This window comes from Zalophus californianus, chromosome 12, assembly GCF_009762305.2.
Source record: "Zalophus californianus isolate mZalCal1 chromosome 12, mZalCal1.pri.v2, whole genome shotgun sequence".
In the NCBI taxonomy this organism is placed as follows: domain Eukaryota; kingdom Metazoa; phylum Chordata; class Mammalia; order Carnivora; family Otariidae; genus Zalophus; species Zalophus californianus.
In genome coordinates, this window is record NC_045606.1 from 16,372,780 (window position 1) to 16,390,345 (window position 17,566).

Consider the following 17,566-nt stretch of genomic DNA (forward strand, 5'->3'; position numbering starts at 1 on the left):
GGAGAAATATCACTGCTGAGTAGCAGGGAGGGCTCAGCGGCTCTCCAAGCAGAAGCCAGTCTCATGAAAGAGGCAGAACTGAATGATGCTTGTCATGTGTATGGATGAAAAACTAAGAGGCAACTTTGGCCCAGGGTATTACAAGAGCTCAACAAGGGGAAAAGCATTTGCCTCTGAATACTTTTTAATTAAGCTCTGAAGACCCTCCATTGCAATATTAAACCCTCACAACAGCACCTGCTTTTTCTGTGTTGCTGGGGCTGCCCAGCCAGCACCAAGGATCCTAGGCATTGGCTGGAGGTGAACCACTCTGGAGGCTGCAAACAGGGCAAGTGCTGATTTAGTGAATAATTAATGCATCACCAAGACCTGAGGCTCCTGCCTCCCTCTGCAGAAAGGAAGTTTATAAACCCATAAAGCAGCTTTACTTTGTGGTCTAATGATTAAACTTTCCCTGGGCCCTATTTCAATGCAGCTCAGTTAAAAGCTGACCAACTAGCCCCTTAAACCCTTCTCCCTGGGGTAATTAAAAACAAGCAAAATCTCTGGGCTGGACTAGCAAATAACTGTACTCCCCTCATGCAGGGCACTTTTGCGCAAAACCCCAACTTTGACTCCATCCATTGCGCTAAGGCAGCAGAATTGGGCTAGTTCACTGGAAGGGTGGCGGTCCCGTCGCCAGCCTCTCTTCCCACCCCAACCCCCAGGAGATGGGTGAACTGCTTCTGTTCACCCCTGATCTAACCAGGCAGGTCGCACACGGTGCCATTAGAAGCCCTCCCCTTCCCCCCACCTCACCATTTGTATACCATGGAATTCCTCTCTAGAATTGCCGAGGTGGCGCTTTGTGGAGATGGTGAAGTGTGTCTCATTCGTGGTTGAACCAACCCTGTCACGGTGAGATGGGAAAAAGCCTCACCAACAATAGTGTCATTCGAGAAATTACCTGAATTAGAGCCATTGTCTGGATTTAGGTAAGAAGTAGATTTTATAAAAACAATTAAATGGGTAATTCAATGCCGTGGCCACCTGGATGGCAGGGACGAAAGGCAGGTCCCGAATACATGCGCGCGCCCAGGGAGCCGAGCGAGCAGCAGTTTCCTGGCTTCGCGTGGACACCTTCGAGATGTCGCGTCTAGCCCAAGCTCAGTGATACCGGATTCCCTTCCTTCCCGGCAACAAACCTGACAGGTCGACCCTCTTTCTAAAGGGTTAACCCGCCTCCCCCCGCCCCCCCACCGGGTGCCCGGGGCGGGAGTCTGTGGCCCCGGGTACCCTTCCGTGACTCACTCCTTGCAAATGTAAACGCCCGAGCGCGCGGTAGGTCCCGCCGGGCCCCCCTCGCGCCGCGATCCCCACACCTACCTCCGCGACCAGCCCAGACGCCGCCCGCCCCCCGCGCGCCGCCCGCGCCGCGCACCCGGGGGCGGCCCCGCAGCCCAGCCGGCACCCGGGAGAGCCCGAAGCCCGCGGCGACCGCAGGCGCGGCCTTAAAACAAAAGAGGCGCCCCGGGAGGGTGGGACCCGGACCTCACCCCCTCCTCGCCCCGCGGTGGCCGCCCGCCCCCTCAGCCCCTGCTCTCCGTGTGCGCATGAGCGGAGGCGCCTCCCCCGGTTCCTCCCAAGGCTAAACTTTCTAATTCCCTTCTTTGGGCTCCGGGCTGCCGGCGGCGGGGAGAGCGCTCGCACCGCTCGGTGAGGAGGACAAAGTGGCTGCGCGATTTTTTCCCCCTCCCGACCCTCCAACTCCCCGCTTCCGTGGGAGCGGCAGGAAATGGAAGGGCCCCTCTCTTCTCTATGAACATTTGCTTTTTTTTTTTTCTCTACTTCTCCAGAAAGGAAGACGGGGGAAAAAAGGGCAGGCGGCTCGGCGGGTGCGTGCTCCCCTCCTCTGCAGGGACTGTCCCTCGGCTACAGGGTCTGGCCATGGGGCTGCTCCAGGTGTTCGCTTTCATTTTCTTAGGTAATTCCGCGGACGCGGGGGGGGGGGGGGGAGGGTGGTGGAGGGTGGGAGGAGGAGTGGGCTTGGATGGGGAAGAGCGCGAAGGCTTTTGACCCGGCTTCGAGGGAGCCCGGAGGATCCGGAGAGGGACTGGGGTGGGAATCGTGCCCTGGGATTAAACGCCAGCGCCCTCGGTGGCAGCTGGGGAGTGCGCGCGAGGATCGCCGCGGACCTGCAACCCGGGGGCTCTGTACCCAGAACTGGGGATCCCCGGCCCCTGCTCCGGGCTTTGCACCTTCGGCCGGTTCACTGTGGGTCTCTCCACTGCTGGGGGACAGGCTTCCTGGGGTGGGCTGGGGGCTTGCCGCAGAGGGCTCCCCTGGAGCCCATTTCCCAGCGAAGTGTTCTAGCTGAGCGCAGGCTTAGTCCTGGGAACAGATTGGAGCCATGTGGCTTCAATTAACCATCGCTGTTTGCCCCCGGATGGCGCCAGAAACAGCTGGACCGGGTGCTTCCCTGGAATGACGAAGCGTTGAAGCCACTCCAAAGCCGCAGGGACTTGTCCACTCTCCCCTTGCTTGGGAAAGCGGCGCCCCCTGCGACTCCTGCTGCCTCGCCCCCAGAGAAGCGCCCGGGACCTCCGAGGGTGCACGGACACACACTCGCAGCCCCACACTCACACATTTCCACTCGCGCGCACACACAGGGTTTCACACTGAGGATGCACAGGCTGCCGCGTGCACGGAGGTTCATACACTCACCACCTACCGGCGTGCGCATGGGTGTTCAGGTCCACGCACAGGCACATGGAAGTGGCTAGTCTGCACATCTACCTTTTGAGGCTGGAGCTGCTTCCCCAAGGCAGATCTGGGTGGACTTGAGTGTCTATGGGTCTCGCTGGAATGATGTTCTGGGCTGCCGGACCAACGTGATCTCGTGTCTCTCTCCGAACCCTCTTCACGTCCCGGCCTCTCCCTTCGCTCATCTTTCCACTGTGCCTCTTTTCTGTGCGTTCTGCTTTCTTCTGAGCCTACTCTGTTCCCGACCCTGCTTGTTTTCCTTTTGCTTGGGCTCGCTCCCTGCTTGTGCCCTCCTCCCCACCTCCCCGGTCGCCTGCCCTTTCCACAGCCCTGTGCGGAGCCCAAGTGTGCGCCCAAGAGCCCGAATTCAGCTACGGCTGCGCGGAGGGCAGCTGCTACCCCGCCACGGGCGACCTTCTCATCGGCCGGGCACAGAAGCTCTCGGTGACCTCGACGTGCGGGCTGCACAAGGCCGAGCCGTACTGTATTGTCAGCCACCTCCAGGTGAGGGCGGAGATCCCAGCTCCCGGCTCTGCGCGCGCCTCCTCCGGTCCAGACCTAGGGGCGAGGCCCTGGAGACTCCACATCCTGCCAGCGATAGGAAGCGCGGCCGGTCGGGGAGTCCCGGGATTGGACTGATTGCTCACCCTTTTTTGCTCCATCTCCGTTTGCACAGTTGTATCCGCCAAACATTTCCTGCCTCCTCCACCGCCGGCACAGTCCGTATGGAAAGGCAGGGCTGCGGGCCGACCTGGTCCCTGCCCCGGATCCTAACCCGGAGCCTTCAAAAGTCCCGAGTGTTTTAGGTTTTGTTTTTATTTTAAGTCTGTCCTCCTTGGAAATGTGTATAAAAGATAGTTTATCCTCTTTTTCTTAGACTGAGTAGTGATCTTGGGTTTTTCCTGTTTCACTTGGATAAAGGGTATGGCTGCACTGACAGATACCTTGCAAGGTCGCTGTAATCACTGAACCTGATTTTCTCTCCTGTGGTGCTGTTCCCCATCTACCTCCATTAGATACTTTTTTCAAAATGCCCTGGTTGCCATGGTACCCTGATAGAGAAGGACCAAAATGAAATTTCAGGGTGCTGCTTCTAACAGTGGGCCAGGATCTTAGATTTCAAAGGTCACGTTTTTACGAAGTCAAAACTAATTTTGGGGGCGTCTGGGTGGCTCAGCAACTGCCTTCGGCTCAGGTCATGATCCTGGAGTCCTCTGATTGAGCCTGGCGCCAGGCTCCCTGCTCGGTGGGGAACCTGCTTCTCCTTCTCCCTCTGCCTGCTGCTCCCCCTGTTTGTGCGCGCTCTCTCTCTCTGTCAAATAAATAAAATCTTTAAAAAACAAAAAAACTAATTTTTATTTTATTTTTAAAATATTGTATTTATTTTTCAGAGAGAGGGTACAAGCAGGGTGAGTGGTAGGCAGAGCAGGCAGAGGGAGAAGCAGGCTCCCCACTGAGCAAGGAGCTCCATGTGGGGCCCAGGACCCCCAGGATCATGACTTGAGCCCAAGACAGACTCTTAACCTGACTGAGCCACCCAGGCGTCCTAAAACTATTTTTTTAAAAAAGACCAAAACCAACTAACTACCTAGAATCAGAAGCCTTTTGCTTGATTTTTTTTTTTTTTTCCTTAAGTACACTGATATTTCTGACCTCTAAAGTAAGCAAAAGGCATTTAGGGCCAGAGCCAGCTGCTTCCATTTTGGTCCCTTCACTTATCTGTATACCTGCCCTTTGGGAGGAGGTCTATGCTGTGCAGTTTGCACGGCGGAGGCCTTAAAATGGATTCACTTTTACAAAGCCAAGAGAGCACCCATCCTGGAGACCTGATAAATTAAACCAAAGGAATGTGGTAAAGTGGATTCTGCTCATTTGCTTCCAGGTTTATACAGAGATGTCTAGACTGCTTCCTCCTGATTAGAAGGGTGGCTGTAATTAAACTTTTTTAAGTTCTGGTAATTGTTCTTCAGTATTAGTTTCCTTGACTACAAGTTAAATGAAGGCAGTTGATGGTAACTTTTCTAATATTAGCATGTAAATTTTACTTTAAATATTGTGTTAACATTTACCTCGGAGGCGAGGACATCCTGTAAATGAATCACTAGATTCTGAAACCGGCTTTGACCAGAATGAGAATTGAATTGTCTTCAAAGCCAAGTTGAGGCAAACTCTCTGGTTTACATGATTAGCGATGAAAGTATGGAGTGCTCTTTACAGATATCAGAGCCTAAAGAAAGGGACTGGGTGTGCGCTTTTCTCAAACATTTAATGGGTCTGAAAATTGAGGCAGGAATCTTAAGTATTTTGTCTAGGGTCCCACTGCATTCCTGACTTCTGTTCTCTCTCTTTTTCTTAGTATATTTTGCTAGTCCCTAAATCCTTTTGAGAGGAAGGGGATACGTAATAGCTAAATAAATACAAACATAGGAGTACAGCCTGTTGGCACTGTCCTTATCAGAATATTACCCCTGTTTAAATGTTGCTCGACGTATGTGGATGTCTACAGAAGCCATCTCAGCTTCATTAGAGTCTGTGTTGGCGTTCTTTGAGTTGGTCTCAGTATACAGTGCTTTCAACAAAGCAGCACAGCCTGGTACCCACTTCCCAGATATTCTGTGCGGTTTCTAGGTTAGCCTGCAAGCTGCCACCATGAATTCACTGCTTGGGCAGAGCAAAAGCTGAGAAAACTGGTTCTGTATTTCCCAAAGCTGCTTAAATACATCTGCCTAATACTTGGCCTCTGTCTTGTGAGGTTTTAGAAAATCAGGGTGAATGAATATTTTTTGCTTTCATTTTTCAGTTAGCTTTATGTCAGCAAAAATTCTCTAATACCTCTTCTGCATTTTACTGGAAGAGTAAGCTTCTCTAGCTATTCATTGAGATGAAAGCTTATGCCTAGAAATTTCATTTTGATTAAATTAATAGTTTGTGGAAACAATGCCGCCTTTTACTTTTGACCTTGAATTTACAAGAGTGGAAGAAATTTTCAGGAGTAATTCATATCCCATAAGTTAAAAAGCAGAAGGCATATTATGTGTCACGTAAGTAATTTTGGCACATGCATTTTTCTTGAAGCAAGTAGGTTTGATTTCTGTATTGTGGGCTTAATTTTTGGTGTGTGCGTGTGTGTGTGTGTGATTGCTTCCTAGACTCATGAAACTAACTTTCCTTTCAGGAGGACAAAAAATGCTTCATCTGCAATTCACAAGATCCTTATCATGAGACCCTCAATCCTGACAGTCATCTCATTGAAAATGTGGTCACTACATTTGCTCCAAACCGCCTTAAGATTTGGTGGCAATCCGAAAATGGTATGTGGTTGGTGTGGGAACAAGTTCCACGGTGTGTGATTGGTCACCTGGAAGTTTATAGACTCCTGGGTATTTGTAGTCTTGATTGGTTTTTCTGCCCTGTAATTATGGCCTTTGGCAGATTTACTGCCTAGCACTAACTTTTCTTGGTAAAATCTGATCTTTTTTCCAGAAGCATGCACTTTCCATAAGAAAGCAGTCTTTGATGCTAGACCAAAGGGATATTTCGTAGTCCTCATCCTGAGGGGAGTCTGCCGGGATGGGCTGTATCTGTTGGGGGTGTGGGAAGGCCCTGCACAGCCCTGAATCTTCCACAAAATATAGCGTCTTTCATTTTGATCAACCCCAAAGGAAAGGGCAGAAGCAGCCCCCACCTCTACCATTGCCGTCCTTCTCTCTAAAGAAAGTTCAGTAATAGTACTATGAATCAGCACTAGATATTAATTTTTCAAAGACTCTGTCAACCTAGATATGACCCCAACTCAGTTTCTCTAGTGAGTATGTGAACCCAGCCGCTTTTCCCTTTCTTTGCCTTGGGGTTTGGGTTTAGTAAAGTCATCAAATTCGATGTTACTTCACTGGGAAACTAAGCCCCAATTAGTTTGGCATTTGTTTCAAACTTGAATGCTGAACTTTGGGAAATAAAGGTAGAGTTCTTGTGTCTCTTTTTTTTTTTAATGAAATTTTTTTTAAAGATTTTATTTATTTAATTGACAGAGAGAGAGAGAGAGAGAGAGAGAGAACACAAGCGGGGGGGAGTGGGAGAGGGAGAAGCAGGCTTCCCGCTGAGCAGGGAGCCCCATGCGGGGCTTGATCCCAGGACCCTGGGATCATGACCTGAGCCAAAGGCAGTTGCTTAACCAACTGAGCCACCCAGGCACCCCGAGTTCTTGTGTCTCTTAATTAACAAGGTACCATTAGATGTTCCAAAAAATTATGAGAATTCTGGCTCTCAAAGAAGTGAACCTAGGCTTGGCCATAGAGAGCATGGATTCGACTAGATCTATCTATTACATATGCCCTGTCCCTGGGAAGCTTTCAGAGGCTTGCTGTCATTTAACAATCTATAAAGAGGAACTCCCTTACTAGACTTCCTTGTCATTGGCTATGAAATTATACTTGCTTTCCAGAAGACTGTTGGTTTCCGGGGGAGGGTTGGTTGATTTTTCATTGGTCAGCCTTGGGACTGCATTGTTTACCAGATTGAGACAGACTGGTCCTCAAAAAAGCATGTGGCCATTAGAGCCTTATCAATTCTTATAGGAGGTTATCTTGGCTGATAGTTAAGTGTGAAAGAGAGGTTTCTGTAAGTCTGTACTCAAATCCCAAAGGACTTCTGAAATAGCATAGAGCTGCTTACAAACAGGAGCATGTCCCGACTGCCCACATTCTTCCAGTGACATGAAAAGACCATTAGAAGGACGCCTCAACTTTAGTATCAAGTTGATAGACAGTAAAATCGTTCATCATGTGCTGTAGTTCCAGGGGAGGGTTTTTCTTGGTCACATCAGGAGTTCATCAATTTCTGCAACTTTGAATTTGTGGGGCAAGAGAGGCCAAATGCCAGAAAGACGGATTTTCAAGTAGAGGGGCTTGCATTCTCTGTCACGAGAGATTAGATGAGGTTAGGCTGAAGCCTAGTCTTCAGAAAGTCAGACTGATGGTTACTGCCCCATCCTCTCCTTGGTGTCCAATAGCTCATCATTAAAGACGTTCTCTATGGATGTGATGTTATCCATTTTCCGTGGGTTTCGTCTAAGTTGAGCTTTAGATGGCGGCATTAAATTATCAGTGTTCACAATGTTTATAGCAGCAATGTCCACAATAGCCAAACTGTGGAAAGAGCCAAGATGTCCATCGACAGATGAATGGATAAAGAAGATGTGGTATATGTACACAATGGAATATTATGCAGCCATCAACAGGAATGAAATCTTGCCATGTGCAACAATGTGGATGGAACTGGAGGGTATTATGCTGAGTAAAATAAGTCAGAGAAAGACATGTATCATATGACCTCACTGATATGAGGAATTCTTAATCTCAGGAAACAAACTGAGGGTTGCTGGAGTGGTGGGGGGTGGGAGGGATGGGGTGGCTGGGTGATAGACACTGGGGAGGGTATGTGCTATGGTGAGCGCTGTGAATTGTACAAGACTGTTGAATCACAAATCTGTACCTCTGAAACAAATAATGCAATATATGTTAGGAAAAAAAAAAAGAAGATAGCAGGAGGGGAAGAATGAAGGGGAGTAAGTCGGAGGGGGAGATGAACCATGAGAGACGATGGACTCTGAAAAACAAACTGAGGGTTCTAGAGGGGAGGGGGGTGGGGGGATGGGTTAGCCTGGTGATGGGTATTAAGGAGGGTACATTCTGCGTGGAGCACTGGGTGTTATGCACAAACAGTGAATCATGGAACACTACATCAAAAACTAATGATGTAATATATGGTGATTAACATAACAATAAAAAATTATCAGTGTTCAGGCATCGAAATGGGCTTGGAGGGTGCAGCTACTTTTCACTTACCCTTCCTAATGATCTATCCTTAGGTCTGACAGAAATCAAATATGCCGTAAAAGAATCATCTTGTTTCTTTTCTCTGTGGCTTTTTCTTCCCTTATTAAAAAAAAAAAAAAACTGTAATGCCTTATCAGGTTCCAAATCTAAAATGGAATGTGCTTTTAGGGCGCACGTTGCAGCCTATGTTCTTATGTTACAGAAAGGGTACTGGTCTTGTTTGTACTTTACGTTATTTTGTTATCTCTTCATTTTGAACAAACATTGTAGGCTTTTAAAAAGCCTGGGAGAGAAGAGACACATGGTGGCTGAGCTAGCATTTCACTCTGAAATGTCCAGAGTCGGTTTATAATATGCTCTTTTTAATAAGTTAGATAAGGTTGGTTAGTGTGATTATAATGTTTTTCTTTAACATTCCAACTAACTCATATCCGTTTCAGTGACCACCCCCCACCCCCTACAATTGGCTTGGCGGTTTTCCAGTGGGAGAGTTTATTTCAAAAGTCCTACTGATTTCCTGAAAATACACCAGCCCGTGACATGATTCATTCTGACACATTCCTGTCTTCCTGCCTTTAAGACTTCTTTTGCTCTAGAAGGTGGACCCCCAGAGCTCTCTCGAGCCCAGGAAACAGGGAAGGGTCTCCTTTAGCAAACAGGCAGGCTAGAGGGCCCAAGGTATTGGAGGGGAGGGAGGTACTTTCCATCTCTGGAATTCCAGTGGCCTTTTTTAGTGTGTTAACGTAGGACTGACCGACCCTCGGGGCATGGTGCAAGTGCCCATTTCTTTGTTCAGGCTTCCCCCTGAAAGGGAAGATGTTAGGGTTAGGGTTAGTTAGTATTTGTTCTGGGCCAGTTTATTTATTTGACCCATTCTTTGTCTCTGGCATTGTTTTTCCATTGTGGTGATGCATCCAAAGCCTTCCCCATCAGGGACAGGTCTTTCTAAACGGGAGCATAACTAACATGAGTGGTAGATTCTTATTTATTTTCTTTGCTGCTGCATTAAAAAAAGGAATACTTGTGATTTGCCTGGAGGAGGATTAGGTCCCCTGCTTTAGGCTGCAAGCTGAACCCCTACTGTGCCCAGGAAGTGACCCCATCCTTCCTCTCGGAGAGTCGCTCGGTTTAGGGGATTGGGAAGATGTTTAACTTTCTCCTAAGCCAAAGCTGCCTTTTTTTTTTAAGGTTTTATTTATTTATTTGACAGAAACACAGCTAGAGAGGGAACACAAGCAGGGGGAGTGGGAGAGGGAGAAGCAGGCTTCCCGCTGAGCAGGGAGCCCAACGCGGGGCTCAATCCAGGACCCTGGGATCATGACCTGAGCCAAAGGCAGACACTTAATGACTGAGCCACCCAGGCGCCCCCAAAAGCTGCCTTTCTTGACAGCCCTAGAGGCATTTTGCCAGAGGCCTTTTCCACTGAGCAGATTCAATATGTCGAACTCCCGGAACGATTTGTGGAAAACTGGAGAATCCTTCTGATTTGTGCCTTACCTCCTACCCCGAGGCAGGTTTCTTGTCTTCAGCTTCACTTTCAGATAGAATGCAAGGAGGATTTCTTTTTTTTTTTTTTAATTTTTTATTGTTATGTTAATCACCATACATTACATCATTAGTTCTTTTTTTTTTTTTTAAAGATTTTATTTATTTATTCAGAAGAGACAGAGGGAGACAGGCAGAGGGAGAAGCAGGCTCCCCGCTGAGCTGGGAGCCTGATGCGGGACTCGATCCCAGGCCCCTGGGATCATGACCTGAGCCGAAGGCAGACGCTTAACGACTGAGCCACCCAGGCGCCCACATCATTAGTTCTTGAGGTAGTGTTCCATGATTCATTGTTTGTGCATAACACCCAGGCAAGGAGGATTTCTATGAGGGGCACAAAGAGAATTTAAGACAACAGTCCCAACTCTTCACAGATGGTCCTGTTTACCTATTTCCTTTCTTATTTCTAAAAAATCTCCTATAGGCGTGGAAAATGTAACGATCCAACTGGATTTGGAAGCAGAATTCCATTTTACTCATCTCATAATGACTTTCAAGGTAAGGAATTCGTCATTTTTCTCACAAATGACACGTTGAAAGCGCTGTGTCATTCCCTTTTCGGTATGGATGTCTGTTGTGTGTTGGCCTAAATGGGAACTTAAATATTCTTGTTGCCATAAATTGGGATCATCAAGCAGCTTTTAAAGATGGGCATGAATAACTATGTTTAACAAATACTCTATCTTCATGGCAAGTAGAGAGCGAGCCTCTAGTCTAAGGTAATTCAACTGTAAACTTTTAATTAGATGTCTTTTTATTTCCCCACGGAGAGAGGCAGCTTTGACTCTCTCCCAAACCACAATAAAACATCTGGAGAGTAAATCCCTGATCCCTTGTGTTGATGTTTTAATGCTGAGCTTGGTAACTGCAAAGGAAGTGTATTATCTTTGATTTTCAAGGGTTTGCAAAATTTGTGGGAAAAGTTTTGCGGTTCCTTAGGAAGTGCGTATGCCTTCTTAAATGTGGATTTTCTCATCCTTTTTCTTTTAGAGATGTAAAATGACTCCAGGGCTAGGGAATTTCTCTGGACAAAGTCCCTTTGTTTCCTCATAAGCAGCTGCCTGGAAATGACAGACTTTGCATGGCTTAAAGTACACATTGATGCACATAAAACCCATAATTTACCTCTTGCTTCTCAGATTAAAATCGCTTTGGGTAGTTTTTGGTTGGAGTTGGGGGCCTTAGCTGCACCCTCTCAGGTTAGGAAGAGGTGCCAGGGAGAGATTGACCGATGTGTGCAGGTAGCCGAGAAAGTCTTATCATGCCCGGAACCAAAGCCTAGGAGGCCAAGGAGCATGGAAGTCAGAACATGACTAGGAGGGATGGTGGACTGCTGGCTCCCAGGCCTGAGCCCCTACCCCCCGCCAACCCTCCCCACCCCCCACTCCAGAGGTGCTGTTGCTGCTAGAGAGGAAGGCTTCCACTGTGACACCTGATACGGGGGGAGGCAGGGGCTTTTACTAAGCAACTCAGCACTGTGCCTTCTCCCTTCATTAACCGCGGCCAAGCTCAGCCTGGCCATTAGAAGTGAAACTCAGCCATGCATGAGGATGTTGCCTTCCTGTTATGTGACGCCTAAAAATATACAAAAATATCATTATTCATGTCGATGGCCCTATCTTTTACTTTGGAAAGGGCATCTGTGTGCCTACATGGGTCATTCTGAGTTTGCGTACACCCAGAGGTCCTTTGGGTACATATTCTGTAGTTAAATACTCATTCAAGTGAGTACCGTGGGCCAAAGGTGAAACTGCACACAAGTGTGGAAGGTCAAAGAGGCAGTGACCGAACAGAGACATGAAGGATGGGTACAGGCAGTCGGACTGTGGTTGGTGAGAGAGACCTCATCCTGCAGGTTCTCGCTCCCATGGGAAGAGCAGTATCTATGGGGTTGGGCAGGCTTGGGTATAAATCCCCACTCCGCCCCTTCTTGGCACGTGTGGCCAGAGCCTCGGCTTCTTCTTGGGAAGGAAGAATGAGAACACTGCCTTCTAGGGTTGTGCGACCTAGTCCTCTGCTGCGGGAATAGGCATCATCTTGCTACCTGGCATCTAATGGGAATGCGATCATTTTTATATACGCTGATGCTTGGCAGGTAGTGATTGCTCTACAAATATTTACTGACTGAATAAGTGTATCAAGGAATTCAGCCATCTTCTGTCTGTAAGAAACTGCCCTAGGTCTTGCGGGAGATTTTAATGATACCGCGGTTGCTTTTCTTCGGGACCTTTCCATCTATACTAGGGGTGTGGAGGAAGCACAGACTTGCAAATAACTTCTGTCACAGAGGGTGCTGAGTGCTCAGCAGAAGGTCGGACAGTGCACATTCTGAGTACGGAGGAGGACGAGAGTAGTCTTAGCCTGGGCCGAAGGAGGAAGCTTCGTGAAGAGAGATCCGGGACTGCATTTGACCAGGGCTGGGAACGGTGAGCAGAATCTCTGTGGGAGGAGGTGCAAGAAAAGCCATTCTTGGCAGAGGACACCGTCTGAGAACAAGGCACTGGTGGGGGACAGTTCAGGCAGGGTTTGCCTCAAGCATGGGGCCGTGCGGGGCAGAGGGAAGGAAGATGACAGTCAGGAGGACCGGGACTCCTGGCCGAGGGGTGCGAACTGTATAGGAAATGGGGAGCCGTTGACAGGGAAATGAGACTATTTCAGGAAGGTCGCCGAGAGGCAACAGAGGCGGGCCCGGGACAGTGAGAACCGAGGGCTCGTGGGGAGGCCCCTGTTGAGGCCTGTGTTAATGGGGGGCTCACCTAGGAGACTACTGGTATGCATGCAGAGACGGGCCTGACTCTGGCGCGGGAGGGAGCTGCCCCTGCCTTCCAGGGAGTCCTGGATGCATTGCCAGCAAAGCTTTTTCAAATCACACACGTCCCCTTGCTGCTGTACTCTTAGCCTCCACTGCTACTGCCTTTGAGAATCAGCACTCACTTTCTATGCGAGGCCTCGGCTGGACCCTTTGTAATCAGAGGTTCAGCTGTGAATCGGAGAAGGCTGAGAAGCAGAACGACAGAAGGGAGGGCGAGGGGGATGAAGCAAAGATCTTTTGGCGGTCTGAGCTGAGTAAGCAGGAGCGCGGCATTTGGGCGACAGGACCGCGGACAGGAGCCGACGGTGGTGAAGAACACGTGTTTGCCGTGGAGATAGCTGCTTGCTAAGGGGAGTGGGTTTTCGTGGGCCAGTGAAACTCCTGTAACCTATACACGGTGTGTTTTGGTTGATAGCCAGGTGTTTCCAAAATCGTGGCTCTTTTATGGCATAGAAATTCAGAGGTGGCCGCGCCCGTGGTGTGAGCCCTGGGCAGGTTGTTGAGTAAGCAGAGTGTGGAAGGGCCTCCATTCTGAACATACCAGTATTGTCCTGGGTTCCAGCAGCCTCCTAACTCCACAGGAAATTGGAGAACTCTGTCAGTGGCCCTTTGGGACTCAGAAGCTTCCAGAAAGGAGCACAGCCAGCACTGGCTATCAGGCGTTTCCTCTCTGCTCCCCTGTGACACAGAGACATCAGGCTGCCCTGTCCCTAGAGGTCACCACCCAGGAGGCAGGTCTCCTGGGGAGCTTGTCTTGGCTGACGTAGTTATTGGGGTTTCCCCCCCTTACTTTAAAATCCTTCCTCACATACTCTTGAGTTTAATAAAGTACAATTTTCTTATATTCCTGAATAGGTAAAAAGTAAAAACCCAAGCAACTAGTAAGTGAATAAGTCAAAGAATCTGTCAAAATGTGACCTTCCGTTTTCTGATCCTTGTCTCCTTTGATCTGTGCAGAAGACCGTCAGGATTATTAAGGAAGACAGAAGGAGGTCTGGGAATGCACTAGTCTCACCATTAGTGGTCACCCAGATTTCTCCCAAGCATTGGTTTTAATTCACAAGGGAGGGTCCGTTCAGGTTCTGTTGGCTGGGCTGGCTCCATTGTCCTCTTCTCCCTGCAATGGAACGTGCCTTCCACTTTCCAAACGTCCGTACCCCCTCCTCGGGCACGGAGGCCTGGGCCCCCTGGTAGAGCTCATCCTGCTTTGTCTCTTCTTTCCAGTGCACCCTGCCCACCACACCCTCCCAAATCTCTGTCCTGCCTCAGTTTCCAGGAATCTGGCCTTTGTACTCCATCGTCTGTGACATCCCTTTGTTGGTCTGCTATGACGCCATCAGCCAGTGAGGCAGAAGGATGGGTTTGGCCCTCATTCAGCCTGGATTTGAATCTAAGCTCTGCCTCTCTAGCAAGTCAGGGAATGTGTCTGAGCCTCAAGTTCCCACGTGTAAGAAGAGTGTGTCGTGAGGGTGTGTTAGTTTCCTGGGGCTGCCATAATGAGGTACCCCACACTGGGGGGCTTAAACCACAGAGGTGTGTTGTCTCCCAGCTCTGGAGGCTTGACGTGCGAGATTGAAGTATGGGCCGAGTTGGCTTCTCCTGTGGCCTCTCTCTTTCCTTTGGAGATGGCGGTCTTTCCTCTCTCTTCCCTTGGTCTTCCCTTGGACATGCCCGTACCCTAGTTGTTGCTGCTTATAAAGAATGCCAGTCCAGGCGATTAGGCCACTGTAAGACCGCTTTCTTTAATTACCCACATAAATACCTGATCTCCAAATACAGTCACGTTCCGCGGGATGAGGGCTTAGGTCTTCAAATTAAGAATTTGGGGAGGACACGATTCGGCCCGTAACAGGAGGTTAGGAAATGATGAATTAAAGTGCCTGGCACCACTCTCTTTGCTTCTTTGGCTAGCCCTGTGTTGATGCATTTTCTGGAGCAATGACTTCGGCTCTTTTATCTTGCCCTTTGCTTTTCGGAAGGAAATCCTACCTTTGGAGGTTTCAAATATCGTATGCCAACAGTGATTCCCAAATCCACGGTTCAGGCTCCGTTGGCGCAGCTGGGTGCCAGACCACTGTTTCTGGTTGTCCAGTGGGTGTCCCCTTGTGGATGCCTCATGTGTTATTAGTCCAAAACCAAACACCTTCCTTCTCTTCTGTGGCTTTGCTTTTAGCACGGTTGCCCCCCACTATCCAAGCTCAAGTGCCCGTGTTTTTCTCCTTCCCTCCCTTTCCACTGAAACCTAACAGATCACCAAGTGCAATTCAATATATTTTACTAAATTCATTAAGTTTTCAGAGCAATTGCGTCCTTTCTCTCTGACCATACCGTAATGCTTGAGTTAGGACCTTCATCTTTTTTTCTCTCGGTTTGCTTGTCACTTGATTTTTTTTCTTTTCTTTTTTTTTTTAAAGATTTTATTTATTTGACAGAGAGAGAGAGACTGCGAGAGAGGGAACACAAGCAGGGGGAGGGGGAGAGGGAGAAGCAGGCCCCCCGCAGAGCAGGGAGCCCGATGCGGGCCTCGATCCCAGGACTCTGGGACCATGACCTGAGCCGAAGGCAGACGCTTAATGACTGAGCCACCCAAGCACCTCTGTCACTTGGTTTTTTTTTTTGCTTATTGTTTTTTCCATGTCCAATAACAGTGCCCCAGGATTATTTTTATAAAGTGCAATCTGATCATTTCATTCTGTCCACTTAAGTCTTTTGGTGTTACCCTTTTGTGGCATAAAAATAAAGGAAACCCCTTTGCATGGCCAACAAATTCCTTCCTCCCCTGCCCTAGTCAACCTCTTCTGCCTCCTGCAGCCACCTCCACCCACCGCCTAGAAGACCCCTACCCTTTTAGGATCCAGTTCAAGGCCATCTTGTCTCTGAAGCATTCCCTAGCTTGTGTGTGTGTGTATGTGTGTGTGTGTGGTAAAATATACATAACACAAAATTTGCCATTTTAACCCTTTTTAAATATACAATTCAGTAGCATTAGGTGTCTTCACAATGTTGCACAACCATCACTACTATCTATTTACAGAGCTTTTTCATCACCCCAAATATAAACTCTACCCATGAAGCATTAACTCCTCATTGCCCCCTCCCCCTAGCCCCTGGAAACCTCTAATTTACTTTCTGTCTCTGTGTACTTGCCTATTCAAGACATTTCCTATCAGTGGAATCCTACAATATCTGCCCTTTTGTGTCTGGCTTCTTTCACTGAGTAGAAGATTTTCAGGGTTTATCCATGATGTAGGAAGTATCTGAGTTTCTTCTTTATGGCTGAGTAATATTCTGTTGTATGTATATACCGTGTTTGGTTTAACCGTTCGTCTTTGATAGATGCTTGGGTGGTTTCTGCCTTTTGGCCATTGTGAACTGTGCCGCTGTGAACATTCATGTTAGAGCACCTGTCTGAGTCCCTGCTTTCCGTTCTCTGGGGAGTGGGGTAGCTAGGAGTGGAATCGTAGGATTCCGCAGCTTCTCGAGTTAGCCATTCCTTCCTCTCGCTATCCCAGAGCACACTGTAGGAGACTCTGCTGTGGTGTTCTGTGTCCTACATGATTTCTGTCTGTGCTTCCTGGGGCTGTCTGCAGCCTGCAGACCGCTGTCTGTACCGAGCACGATCAGCACACAGCTGCCAAATGATTACACGAATGAATGACAAACAAGCAGGCAACCTAACCAGTCCTATTATGGATGGTGACTGACTCTACCAAAGAGTGTTTGCTGTGAAGTCCTGCTTATAATCAGGTTCTAAAGAGAAACAGCTTACTGATCTCTGCTGGGGTGGGAGAAAGTGCAACACTGCGAGGCTAGACGCTTGCCTGTAAGCGGAGGCTCCATGCAATAGCCGGAAGTATTTGAAATCCAGCCACAGTCCGCAGCACCAACCACCTGCCAGCAGGGCTTGTGGCACATGGCTGAGTGATGTGTTCGTCTGAGATTAAAAGAAAAAAATACAGATCACCAATAAAAAACATCCAACGAGCCTTTTCTACCCTGCCTTTAGACATTCCGTCCGGCCGCTATGCTGATAGAACGATCATCTGACTTCGGGAAAACCTGGGGCGTGTACCGATACTTTGCCTATGACTGCGAGAGCTCGTTTCCAGGCATTTCTGCTGGTCCCATGAAGAAAGTGGATGATATAATCTGTGATTCCCGCTATTCTGACATTGAACCCTCAACGGAAGGAGAGGTTTGTTTGCTTTTCTTGTTTCACATTCTACTTATAAATCCTTTTTGATCATTGCAAAAATACCCATTACTTTTGTATCTATTTTTAGGTGATATTTCGTGCTTTAGATCCTGCTTTCAGAATAGAAGATCCTTATAGTCCAAGGATACAGAGTAAGCTTGTTTTCGAATAACAGCTTTGATGGAAAACAGCAATCATGGAAGAACTCTTACCCAGAACACTGCTGCCCCGAATCTGAGCTATTCAGTGCTAAATCCATCCTCTTTATTTCCTTTTTTCTCCACAGTACCCAATCAGAGGTCCTTGAAATTGGCAGGAATCAAAGTCCTCCCTGACCGGGAATACATTTTGATTAGAGTAAAAGATTTATGTCATAATACTCAAACAGTTATGCTGGTCATAATACCTTATTTTATTGCTCAGTACAATATATATGTA

The 17,566-nt window shown here is 48.3% G+C and overlaps 1 protein-coding gene across 1 annotated transcript in view; it reads left to right on the forward strand.

Annotated features, from left to right (window-relative positions):
• Window positions 1-1,814: 1,814 nt before the first annotated feature.
• Window positions 1,815-17,566, forward strand: part of LAMB1 (laminin subunit beta 1) — a 70,365-nt gene continuing 54,613 nt past the window's right edge. Inside the window, exons 1-6 of the mRNA XM_027574783.2 lie at window positions 1,815-1,963; window positions 3,071-3,246; window positions 5,918-6,053; window positions 10,546-10,619; window positions 16,940-17,128; window positions 17,217-17,280. Coding sequence (XP_027430584.2) covers window positions 1,927-1,963; window positions 3,071-3,246; window positions 5,918-6,053; window positions 10,546-10,619; window positions 16,940-17,128; window positions 17,217-17,280 — 676 coding nt within the window. The 5' untranslated portion in view covers window positions 1,815-1,926. The remainder of the gene's footprint in view (window positions 1,964-3,070; window positions 3,247-5,917; window positions 6,054-10,545; window positions 10,620-16,939; window positions 17,129-17,216; window positions 17,281-17,566) is intronic.